The sequence below is a fragment of the Bos indicus x Bos taurus genome, chromosome 7, assembly GCF_003369695.1.
Source record: "Bos indicus x Bos taurus breed Angus x Brahman F1 hybrid chromosome 7, Bos_hybrid_MaternalHap_v2.0, whole genome shotgun sequence".
NCBI classification, from domain to species: Eukaryota; Metazoa; Chordata; class Mammalia; order Artiodactyla; family Bovidae; genus Bos; species Bos indicus x Bos taurus.
The window spans coordinates 67,248,961-67,260,133 of NC_040082.1; the positions used below are offsets into that span (position 1 = coordinate 67,248,961).

General features: G+C 55.0%; 1 protein-coding gene across 1 annotated transcript; it reads right to left on the reverse strand.

The window, feature by feature from the left end:
• Positions 1-265: 265 nt before the first annotated feature.
• On the reverse strand, positions 266-8,407 carry CNN2 (calponin 2). The gene is made up of 7 exons (XM_027546660.1): positions 8,269-8,407; positions 3,827-3,948; positions 3,273-3,339; positions 3,028-3,165; positions 2,005-2,121; positions 1,736-1,882; positions 266-1,266 (listed from the first exon to the last, which is right to left on the reverse strand). Exons 1-7 carry the CDS (start codon positions 8,329-8,331, stop codon positions 991-993), a joined length of 930 nt encoding a protein of 309 aa, XP_027402461.1. The 5' UTR covers positions 8,332-8,407; the 3' UTR covers positions 266-990.
• Between the last annotated feature and the right edge of the window lie 2,766 nt (positions 8,408-11,173).

Sequence of the window (11,173 nt, forward strand, 5' to 3'; positions counted from 1 at the left end):
AGCTCTGAAGGTGCTGGGAAGGGTGAGCAGTGTGGGAAGGGCTCCAGAAAGGGGTTGTTGCTGATGGGGCTTTGAGGATGAAGAGGAGTTTGTCAGGATAGAACTCCTCTGTGAGGAGTAAATGCACTAAGGCCTGTAGGCTGGATGAAGCTGCAGTCCTGAGGACCCACTCAAGAGATTTGCCCTTTGCCCGACCCTGGAGGCCCCAGAGGGAATCCAAGACAGGCACCACTTCCAGGTAGTCTTGGACACCAGCTCCAACACCTTCATTTCCAAAAAGAGGTTTTATTTACTTTGGTCCACAGTTGGTATTTTCACATTATTTCTTGGTCCTAGGGCTCCCGGGCAGGGGCTGGTCCCTGTGGAGGCCTTTGGGTGGGGGTCCCTGTGCAGTACTTGGTGGGGGAGTGGGGACAAGTGGGGGGGTGGGGGCTGGCTTTGTCTCAAGCGCTCAGAACTCCACTGTCCTGCCTGGGCCTCAGTGTCCCCACTGGGCCCCTGGGAGGGCCCAGGATTGGTGATCTGAGAGTCCTAGGGAAATCCATGAGGCCTAAAATATTTTGGGACTGTGGCCTGACCTTCTCTCAGCATCCTCACCGCCCCCCGCCCCCATTCCCCTGAACAAAAAGTATTTTCATTTCATTAAAACTGCCTGAAACTTCTGTGGGTACAGAAACCACAAACTGATCGGCAGAGAAAAGAGAAGCAGGGAAGATGTAACCGGAAACCACTTGGGGCCAGTTCCCCTCCTTGCCTGGGTTTCTTCTTCCCCCTAACAGCTTGGCCTAAAGTCTGCTGGGAAACCTGATGTCTGGAGCTGCCCTGGTGGGGACCCCCCACCCCACATGCATCTGGATATGGCCTTCACCCCTTTCCCCCAGAGTCTCAACTGGCAGCATTCAGACATGTAGAAAAACAAGACAAAAATCACAGAAAGACCCAAAAACCCAGATGGGGCAATGATGTGGGGAGATGGCCCGCATGGGTGTCTTAGTAGCCTGCCTCCTCCTGGTAGTAGGGAGGACACTCTGAGGGTTCCCCTGGGCCTGGGCCATCTCCAGCAGCTGCTGGAGCCCCGTCGGCCGCTGGGCCTTGAGGGCAGTACTTGGGGTCGTATATCTGCCGGCCCAGGCCAAAGACCTGACCACTCTGGTTGGCACCCTGTGTGTAGCCCATCTGCAGGGACATGGAGGAATTATCACATTTGTCTGTCCCCAGCTTTGTGTCATAAATGTGCCGCCGGGTCCCTGGAGCCGTCATGCCCACCTGGAGAGAGAGAAAAGACATCAGGGAGGGAAGAGGAGAAACAAACCCCAGAGGAGAACTTCCTGAGGGTTCCCACACCTTTTCCCGCCTCCCTGTGTGCACTCACAGTGGACATTCCTTTTGTACAGATTCTTCCTAGCCCTGCTCGGAACCCGCTTTTTTCTGACTCTGTGTTGAGTCGATCTGACATTTGGGTCCAGATTCCCTGCCAGCCAGGAAGCTCCCCAGGCTGGGGCTCAGGCCTGACGCGGACCTGAATGCTCCAAAAGCATCACACTGATACATCAAACTGATACACAGCAGGAAAAGTGATGACTGCAGGATCTAAAAATATCAGAGTTGGATGGGCCTCTGGGCATCCAACTTTGAAGGAAACCAAGGCAGAGCTGGGTAGTAACTTCCCTGGGGACACACAGAAAGCTGAGGCAGAGTCAGGGCAGGGGGGTCTAGGGGAACTGGGGCGACCCACCTGGCTGGCACACTTATTTGTGCCCATCTGGAGGCTGATGGTCGAGTGGTCCATGGGGGGCAGGATATGGTTTTTGGGGTCATACAGATGCCGTCTGGTGCCATAAGCTGTCATACCGGACTGGCTGGCACATTTGTTGGTGCCCATCTGCAGGGAGGCAGGAAAGGTCAGGCTGCCTCCACAAAGCCTCCAGACCCTGCCCCGAAATTGAGGAGCCACCAGAAGCCCACCACCTATGCACCCCGATGCTGAAGCAGCCAGGTGCCCACCTGGAGCCCAATGACGCACTGGCCCGCCTTCATGGTGGCATCATCAAAGTTTCGCTCCTGCTTCTCTGAGTATTTGACGCCAATGTCCACACCACTCTGCAACCCCTTTGTCTTGGCCTGGGGAGAAAGTGGGAAGGGAGTATCATGGTTGGGGCAGCCAGGTCCCAGGTATCCAAGTCCAGAGGAGGACCGGTGATCCAGCTGCAACCTGGCCTTGTACCATCCACCCAGCACTGTGGACTCAATGGCTTTCCCTGACCCCTGGCTTTCCCTCCCCAGGCAAGAGCAGCCCCACCCTTCCAGCTGCACAGGCCAAGAACTGTGGGGGGCATCCTCACCTTCCATCTCTCTCACCTTCTATCACCTCCTTCTACCCAGCCCCAGCCACCATCTCTCCCCCACACCTGTCCCCTACTCCTCACTGGTCTCCTGGCCTCACTGCCCAAGTAGTAGCCACAGGGGGTTCAAAACACAATTACCTGACACAACCCCCCCAACCCCCCATTCCCATGGCAGAAGCTCGCTGTTCCCTCCTCCTGAAATGCTGTTCCAGCCTGCCCTGGTCTCAGTTTTAGACCCTAGATGTCACCATCATGCTTTCTTCTTTCAAGGGGCTTCTCCCAATTTATAATTTGTAAAGCAATGATTTGAAGAGCAAACCCTAATGTGAACTCTGGGTGTAACAAGGTGCCTGTGGAGGGTCACTGACTGCATGAGAAGTGGGGGAGCCTGTGCAGGGGTGGGGCCATGGGAGGTCTCTGTACTTTCCACTCCATTTTGTTGTGAACCTAAAAATGCTAACAAATAAATTTTTAAAAAATAATTTAAAAAAATAGGTTCATTTATTGCCTGTGCATAAAGGGGTGGACTGTGTCTGCCTTGGTCACCCTTGAATTCATAGTGCTGGGCGCCTCATGAGTGCTCAGAAATCTTTGTAAAAGAATGAATGAAGAGCATCTGAAAAATCTCTGCCTGGCTTGCTGTGTGACTTTGGGCAGGTTGCTGACCCTCTCTGAGCCTCACCTTCCCAGCCAGGGCAAGAAGAGACACCTGCACCTGAGTCAAGTTCCCACTTTCAAACAGGTCGTTGGCCTCAAACAGGTCAACAGGATTCATGCCGTAGCTCACCATGGCCTTGATGAAGTTGGAGAGGTTTTCTAGCTGGGAGGAGACAAGAGAAGGGTGGTGAGGGGCCTTGGTCTCCCCACCTGTCAGATAGGGTCCCCCAGCCCCATTCTGGTTCCACTTCCCTCCCCCTGGTCCCTCACCTGGTGCCAGTTCTGCATGGAGCGGTTGATCTTAGGGACTGAGCCTGGCTGCAGCTTATTCATGAGTCTGAGGAGGACACATGGGGTGGGGGGAAAGGGGGAACCTCCATTAGTGTAGGGGAACCTCAGAGACCCAAGACTCACTCACGGCTTCCTGGCCACCCTCTCTCTGGACCTAAGTTTCCCCTATTACAATCCAGTCTCCACCCACCAAAGAAACAAAGATGCCAAAAAATGACACCAACCAGTGCTGGGAATGCAGTTCAGAACCACTGAGCTATCCAGTGATTCTGGGAATTTCCATGAAGATTTTTAACGTGCAAACCATGGAATGTTTGAACCACAGCTGAATTAGGGGCAGCAAAGAAAGGCCTCCAGAAACCTTAAGGCTCTCCTAAGAGAATGCTCCCTGTTAGAGATCAAAGAAGTAACACAGGAAAAAGAAGAGCAAGACCAGACACTCATCAAGAAGCAGCAGGCAGGAGTCACACACAGCATGACCTCATCATGCATAGCATGTCAGGGTGATGGGCACAGTGCACACACACACTCACGTGCACAATATGATCCCATCCTTCAGACCCTTCTGGAAGTCTGGGCCAACGGAGAGACCAGTGAGTCCCTCAATCCAGCTTCGGAGCTCCGCCTCCTTCTGAGGGTCATATTTGGACTGCAGCTGGAGGGGTAGAGGGCACAGGGTTGGGATGAGCCCAGTGGAGCTCCTCATAGGGCAAGACCCAGTGTTTGCGGAAAGAAGAAACATAGTAGTCAGGAGGTCCCCACACCATTGGAGGAGACTCTTCCCTTTTCCCATCAACACAGATAAACTCCAGTCTCTCTCTGATAAACATCCGGGCTAATCTACCTTCAATGGTGCTAACCCCCCAGGGCAGCCAACATGGCCCTGCCACCACCCTCCACCTAAAGGATCTGCCTCCATGCCTGCCACCTCCCTGTTGTTTTTAAAATTATGGTGAGAAACATACAACATGTACCACTCGAAAGCTCATAAATCAGTGACATTCAGTGCATTCACGAGGTTGTGCAACCGTCATCTATTTGGTTCCAGAACATTCCATCACCTCAAAAGTTAGCCCCTCCCTATTAGCTCTCCCCACCTCCCCAGCCTCTGACAAGCAGGAACCCACTCTCTGTGTCTGTGGATCTGCCTGTTCTGGCCATTTCCCATCAGTGGAATCACACCCTGTGTGTCCTTCTGTGTCTCCTTCTCTCACTGAGCATGGTGTTCTCAGGGTCCATCCATATGTAGCAAGTATCAGGGCTCCACTCCTCTTTTTATATAATTTCATTTGTTTCGCTGTGCTGAATCTTCATTGCTGTGCCTGTTTTTCTCTAGTCATGGCCAGCGTGGGCTTCTCACTGCAGTGGCTTCTCTTGTGGAGCACGGGCTCTAGGGTGAGTGAGCTTCAGTAGTCGCAGCTTCTCGGCTCTAGAGCATAGGCTCAGCAGTGGTGGTGCACAGGCTTAGTTGCTTCATGGCATGTGGGATCCTCCCAAATCAGGGATTAAACCTGTGTCTCCTGCATTGGTAGGCAGATTCGTCACCACTGAGCCACCAGGGAAGCCCTTCACCCCTTTTTCTGACTAAGTGATGCTCCTGTATGTGGAGGGACCACACTGTGCTTATCCATTAACCCGCTGATGGATATTTAGGTCACTTCCATCTTTTGGCTCTTGTGAGTCAAGCTGTATAAACATCCATTTATAAATTTTATTTGAAAACCTGTTTTCAGTTCTTTGGGGTATATACCAGGGAGTAGAAGTGTTTGGTCACATGATAATTCTACCTTTAATTTGGAACCACTGAACCTTTCTCTGCTCCTTGAACTGGCCACACTAGTGGCTGCCTCAGGGCCTTTTCATATGCTGCCACCTTGGACTCATGTTTGCACAGGTCCCTCCTTTCAATCCAGTTGTAGCTTGAAGGTTACCTCCTTGGAAAGGTCTTTCCTGACCACCTGGCTGTGACGACCCTCTGCATCCCCCACCCCCAGTCCTTATTATCTTCTTTTTAAAACAATATTTATTTATTTGGCTTGGCTGTTGCGGCATACAAGATCTTTAGCTGTGGCATGCGGACTCTGAAGTTTCAGCATGTGCAATCTAGTTCCCTGACCAGGAACTGAACCCAGGCCTCCTGCCCTGGGAGTGTGGAGTCCTAGCCACAGGACCACCAGGGAAGTCCCTGCTTTATCTTCTTCCTAGCTTTTTCTACCTTTTGGGGTATGATCTATCTCCTAGCTGATGGTCCAAGCTCATGACAAGTGACAAGACGTAACCCAACTCAGGCTCTCTCTCAGTAAGGAGGCTCATCCTCCCCCATCAACACACACTGCCCACACATACAGCACTGGCTGCCCCCAGGGCAGCATCCCACAGTGTCCAGGGAAGCCTAGGACAGGGTGTGTGTGTACAGCCCCAGGGCAGCTCCCTGGAGGGGTGGTAAAAACCTGAGGACCTGGCTGCCCAGTTGCTTTAGTTGTGTCCAACTCTTTGCGACCCCACAAACCATGGCCCACCAGGCTCCTCTGTCCACAGGATTCTCCAGGCAAGAATACTGGAGTGCTATCCTCTAGGGGATCTTCCCAACCCAGAGACTGAACCTGCGTCTTTTATGTCTCTTGCATTGGCAGGCGGGTTACCACTAGCACCACCCGGGAAGCCCCAACCCCAGACCCCTCTTTCACCTCTACTCACCCTGTGCCCGCCGTGCTCTCTCCTCCACACCCCCTAGAGACAAGGACTCAGAGTTGCCCTTGCAGCCCCCACCTCGATGACCATGGACAGGTTTCACCTCATGCCTCTGTCTCCCCAGCTATGTTTGAATGGTCTTCCTAAGGCTTTCCAGACCTGGGCTCCACTTCCTGCTTCCTGCATATAAACCCCTAGACATGAGATCAGGGCTGAGCTGCTCAGAGTGCAGGGGAGACAAAGGCGGGAGGCTGGCCTGTGAACCTGATCTGTTCAGCCCACTCCCTCCTTGGATCTCCTCCCTCTCCTGTCTCTGGTTCCCACGCCTGGCAGAAGGGTGGTGGGGGAGGAGGGGGTGTTATTAGGGTCGCTGAACTTGAAGCAGGCAGGCTGGTCTGGATCTCTGGCCTGCCTGCCCAGCTGGGCCCCATCCTCGTCCTCGACAGCTCACTGGGGCTGGGGCCAGGGAGGGTCCTGGGCAGGGGTGCCTGGTCTGGCCCCACCCGCTAGGCTGCCTTCCACCCTGCTGCCCAGCTGGCCTTCAGCACATTCCTCCCCACCGCAAACTGCCAGGAATGCAGCCGCTGCCTCCTTGCTAAATCAGGACCAGCTGTTCCCAGCGGTCCAGACCCCCCAGCCAGCCAGAGATCTCAAGGGTATGCACTGGACCTCAGCCTGCCTGTATGCCATCCAGCAGTGGGACTGAAGCCTGGGGTGGGGGGCAGGGGGTCTTCTTCCTCTCAAAGTGGACGGTCTAGAAACAACAGGAACCTGGTTTCCAATTCAGGTGGGTCCCTGAGGTGACTCCGGTGAGGGGGTGAGGGCCCCGCCCATTCTCCAGGCCCGCAGACTGAGGGCTGGTTACAAGGAGCTTCTGACCTCATCCCCCACAGGGCAGGTAACAACCTGCCTCCATCCCACTCCATCACAGGAAGCTGCCCCCACCCCGCTGAGGTGCTGCGCCCTCACCCACTTCCTGCTGCTTCGGGGGAGATGCCCGGCTGCCCAGGAGGACTGCTGGCCATTGGACACTGCCTATGCCAGGTCTGGGTTCGAGTCCTGACCCTGCCTCTGATCTGCTACGTGGGTCTGGGCCGTCTTGAGCGATGTCTCTGAACCCCATGTGCTAAGCAGGGTCTCGGCTGGGTGGGGACTGTCAACACTCTGCACCCACCAAAGCATTACTGCTGGAGTGTGGAATTGTGTGTTCAAGGGGGAATCGATGGGGAGCTTGCCGGGTGACCATGCTCAGATCCTGGGCTTCCCAAATGGGCTAGTAGCTCACAGAGTTGAGATGTGTAAATTCTCCCTCTGGTCTGATGACCTGGCAGAGACCTGGGGGCCAGCAGGGCTGTGTCCCCAGTGTGCCCAGGCAGGCTCCTGTCAGCCGCTTCCCTGGGGCCACATTCCCAGGTGCCTGGTGACAGTGTGTGCCTAGGGGGTGGACAGGGATGACAAACTTCCCTCCAGCTGGAAAACCCTTGTGTGTCCGGCTTAGGACCTCTCCCCCTGCCCTCCAGGGCAGGGATCACTCTCTGCTCCTGTTTCCTTGGATGCACTGAACCTGCTGTGTTACCTTGCAGAAGTCCCTGCCCTCTTGGGCTAGAACCAAAAGCACTTTCTGAAACAGAAGTGTGCCCCATCCCCCCATGCCCTAGCCCGCATTTTCAAGTTACAAAACCCACATGCTAGGGTCACATTCAGGGGACTGGTGGACCTCTTTGCTATTTCTTTAAGTGTGTCAGATGGTGACAAAGAGAATGGGGAAGGTAGGCCCCCTCGATTCTAACTCCCCCCACCCACCCAGTGCCCCACCTCCCAGGTGTAAGAAGTCAGGAAATTCTTCTGCGGGGCCACACCCTTCTCAAAAACACCTGGCCCGCCCCTTTCCTTCCCCGAAGCGTTAAGTGGTCCAAAAGCAGAAGTGGGGGAGGGGATGAGAAGGGGCCGCTGGGGTTCCCTCAGGACCTTCTCAGGCCTTGAAGCGCTAGAGGGGCCCAGGGCTGGGGAGTTCAGAGCGGTGGGCGGGAGGCTTCGGACGAGAAGAGGCTGAGGGAGCAGGGCTGGGTAAGGGGTTGGACCCAACCGCTCCTAGATGTTGGGGTGGGTGCCAGAGCACAGACCTCACTGTTTCCCCAGAGTTTAAGGAGCGTCGGAGGCACCCTCGGAGTTTCGGGGGAGGAGAGCCGCCCCCGATGCCCAGGGAGGCCAGCGGGGCGCCCGCCCTGCAACCGCGGAGGGTGTGACGGACTGGGCTGGCGGAGAGGGCGCTCCCCTCACTCACCCGGTTCTTGACCTCGGCCGAGAGCCCGTACGAGGGCCCCTTGTTGAACTGCGTGGAGCTCATGGCTGGCGGGCGCGGCGCCGCGGGACGGGACGGACGGACCGACGGCCGGGCTGGCGGGCGAGCGGACAGGGGACGCGGACCCAGCGCCCCGCCCCCACCGCTGATTGGCGCGGGGCGCACATGTCCTTATATGGCTGCGCCGCGCCGGATTCCTGAGGCCTCGGGCTTCCTGAGCCCCTGAACCGCCCGACCCCCGCCCCGCCCCCTCGGAACCCCAGGGAGACTGAGGCCGGGAGGGACGGGACCCCGCACAGCGGAGACCCGGCACCCTCTCCTACTCAGTGCTGGGAGCCCCCGGGCGGCTCTCCCCATGCTTTCTGGGCCTCAACTAACCTTTCTACATGATGATGGGAGGGGGACAATGGTTGAATGAGACCCTAATTCCCTTTGGACACTAATGCGGGGAGGGGGGACCCTTCTCTGATGCTTAGAAGCACCTCCCAGTCTAGGTCCGCTTCTGGAAACCCTCCTAGCTGGGTGGTAGGCAAGGGAAGTAGGACAGGCTCTTCAGCGGAGGGGGTCATTGGCGCTGGGACTTTGATGGAGGAGTAGGAGTTTGCCAGTCCAAAGGGTATTGTTTGTCCTGGCAGAACAAAAAGTGCAAAGACTTGGAGGGACCATCAGTGGTTGAAAGTGTGCAGAGATCAATCAGATAGGTTGGGGAAGTGGGGGATGAGAAGGGACCCTAGATTCTGGGTTGGGGGATGGTGGGAATGGGGAGAAGATGTAACATCAGAGAGTTAAAGTCAGGAGATGCCTTGGGGGTAGAGTTGAGGACACCAAGGGAACCAAGCCAGGCACACACTTGCCACTCAATACATGCTGCCTGCTTGTGCAGATAAATCAATAAATTAGTAAAGGAATAAATTTCACTTTTTCAGTAACATTCATTCACACACCTATTTACTTGTTTATCAAAAGCTCTATGACAGGGTCACTGGGCCAATCCCTTGCTAAGCTATACTGACTCCCTCCTGGCTCTGGCCCTGCCCATCCCTGGGAAGACAGACCCTGGCATAGACACTCCCACCCCATGTGAACACGTACAGGACAGAGAGAGGTGTCTGGGGTGGAGGAACCCCAGGAGGGAGTGGGTGCTCCCCTGGAGGGGTAAAGGAAAGAGGCATGTAAGAGTGGGCATGGGAAGTGGGGTTTTGAAGCATAAGTAGGAGTTTGAAACATTTGACAGGTGATCTGTGAGGGCTTAAGAGATTACTCACCCTGCCCTTCCCAGGAACACCCCTCCCCAGTGCCCCACTTTCTCAATGTCTATTGACTCTTTCTCTGACTATGCATCTTCTATGCTATGTGAAGGCTCCTTTCTTCAGAGCTCAAGTCCTAGCTGGATGGTCTTGGGTGAGTCCCTTCCCATCCGGGTCTCAGTTTCAGTATCTGTGAAATAGGGACCAGTGGTCAACCAGACAGTGTGGCTGAGTATGGGAACAGGGTGGTTTCTCAGTGTCTAGGTGGGGAGTTGTTTGGGTGGGGGCTGTACTGGTGGACTCCTTGCAGATTCCACAGGGGGCAGGACCAGGGCACTGTGGGGGCTGGCAGTAGTGGGAAGGAGGCTCGAGCCAGCCTGGTGGGCTATAGCCCATGGGATAGCAAGGAGTCGAACACAACTGAACAACTGAGAACACACTATATTCTTAGCCTCCTGAAACCCAGAAATTCAGATCAGACATATGAAAATTCAAAACCCTGAGGTTCCAAAAGCTTAGAATATTATAATTTGAGAAACTCCCCTCAGGACCTGAGGCTTACAGAACTATGTGGTTCTGTGTAATCTTACAACCTCAGTGGGCCCCACCTGGGTTCAAATTCCCGGTCAGCTGAGATAAGGGCATGTCAAAATCTCAGGAATTTTGGCTCAGCCTCGGAACCTGGCCAAGAGGCCTGGGGCCTCTGCAGTTGCCCTACAGCCTTGAACGCTGGCGCCCATCTCTCCGTCCAGGACTGACCCTGGGGACACTGTAGGGGTAAGGAGGGCTGTGGAGTGACGCAGGCTCACTGGGGACAGATTCAGGTACTCTGGGATGGGGGCCACGGCTGGAGGACTCAGGGTTGCAGGAAACCCTGGAGCCTCAGCCTTGGGTGCTGGGCCCCAGGGTCTGGGTGGGTGAGCACAAGGGGCTGCAGGTGCGATGAAGGCCTTCTGGGCTTTGCATGAGACCCTGGGGGTCCTATGCGCCAAATGATGCAGTAACAAGAAAACAATGATAGTTACAGTAAAATGACAAGCCTGTTAACTCAGGTCAGCATCTCCCTTGCTCACAATCCGCCAGGCTCCCTATCACCCCTCAACAAAGGTGTCCTCCAGGTCCCCAGGTCTCCCTAGCTCACTGTGTTCCAGAGGCATGGGGCTTCTCCTCGCTCTGCCTCCAATAATCAGCCACAGGCTTGCCTCAGGGCCTTTGCTCCCGCGGTGCTCTCTACCTGAAACTCCGCTTGGCTTGTTCACTGTCTCCCCTCTAGAACCTTCTCAGTAAGCCGTAAGCAGGGCTCCCAGCTCCAATGCCACTCACACATCCCAGACAGGTCCCAAGTGACACTCACAGCGTTCTGTGAGATCCAGCCATCTTCTGAAGTCCCCAACAGAAGATGAACCCAAACCAAAAAACAGCAGAAACCAGCACAACATTGTAAAACAGTTATCCTCCAATTAAAAAAGAATAAAATAAAGTAAAATAAAGTCTCCGACTGTCCCCAGAAGTGCGGAGCCTGGTCCTTCTCCGCATCTTTGTCTCAGATTTAGAACTGTTTCCCCCCATTTTCCTTTTTTGCGACAGTAACTTTCATTTGCTCCCCTGGGTCGAGTGTCTCCCTAACATGGAAGTAAGCG

What these genes read in the sequence shown, in the direction of transcription:
- CNN2 (XM_027546660.1), bottom strand. Translation starts at nt 8,331, where the DNA reads ATGAGCTCCACGCAGTTCAACAAGGGGCCCTCGTACGGGCTCTCGGCC. An exon ending in CGGCCGAGGTCAAGAACCGG is followed by an intron (nt 3,949 to 8,268) that starts GTGAGTGAGGGG and finishes CTACCCCTCCAG; the next exon opens with CTGCAGTCCAAATATGACCC. An exon ending in AGTGCGTCATTGGGCTCCAG is followed by an intron (nt 1,883 to 2,004) that starts GTGGGCACCTGG and finishes GCCTCCCTGCAG; the next exon opens with ATGGGCACCAACAAATGTGC.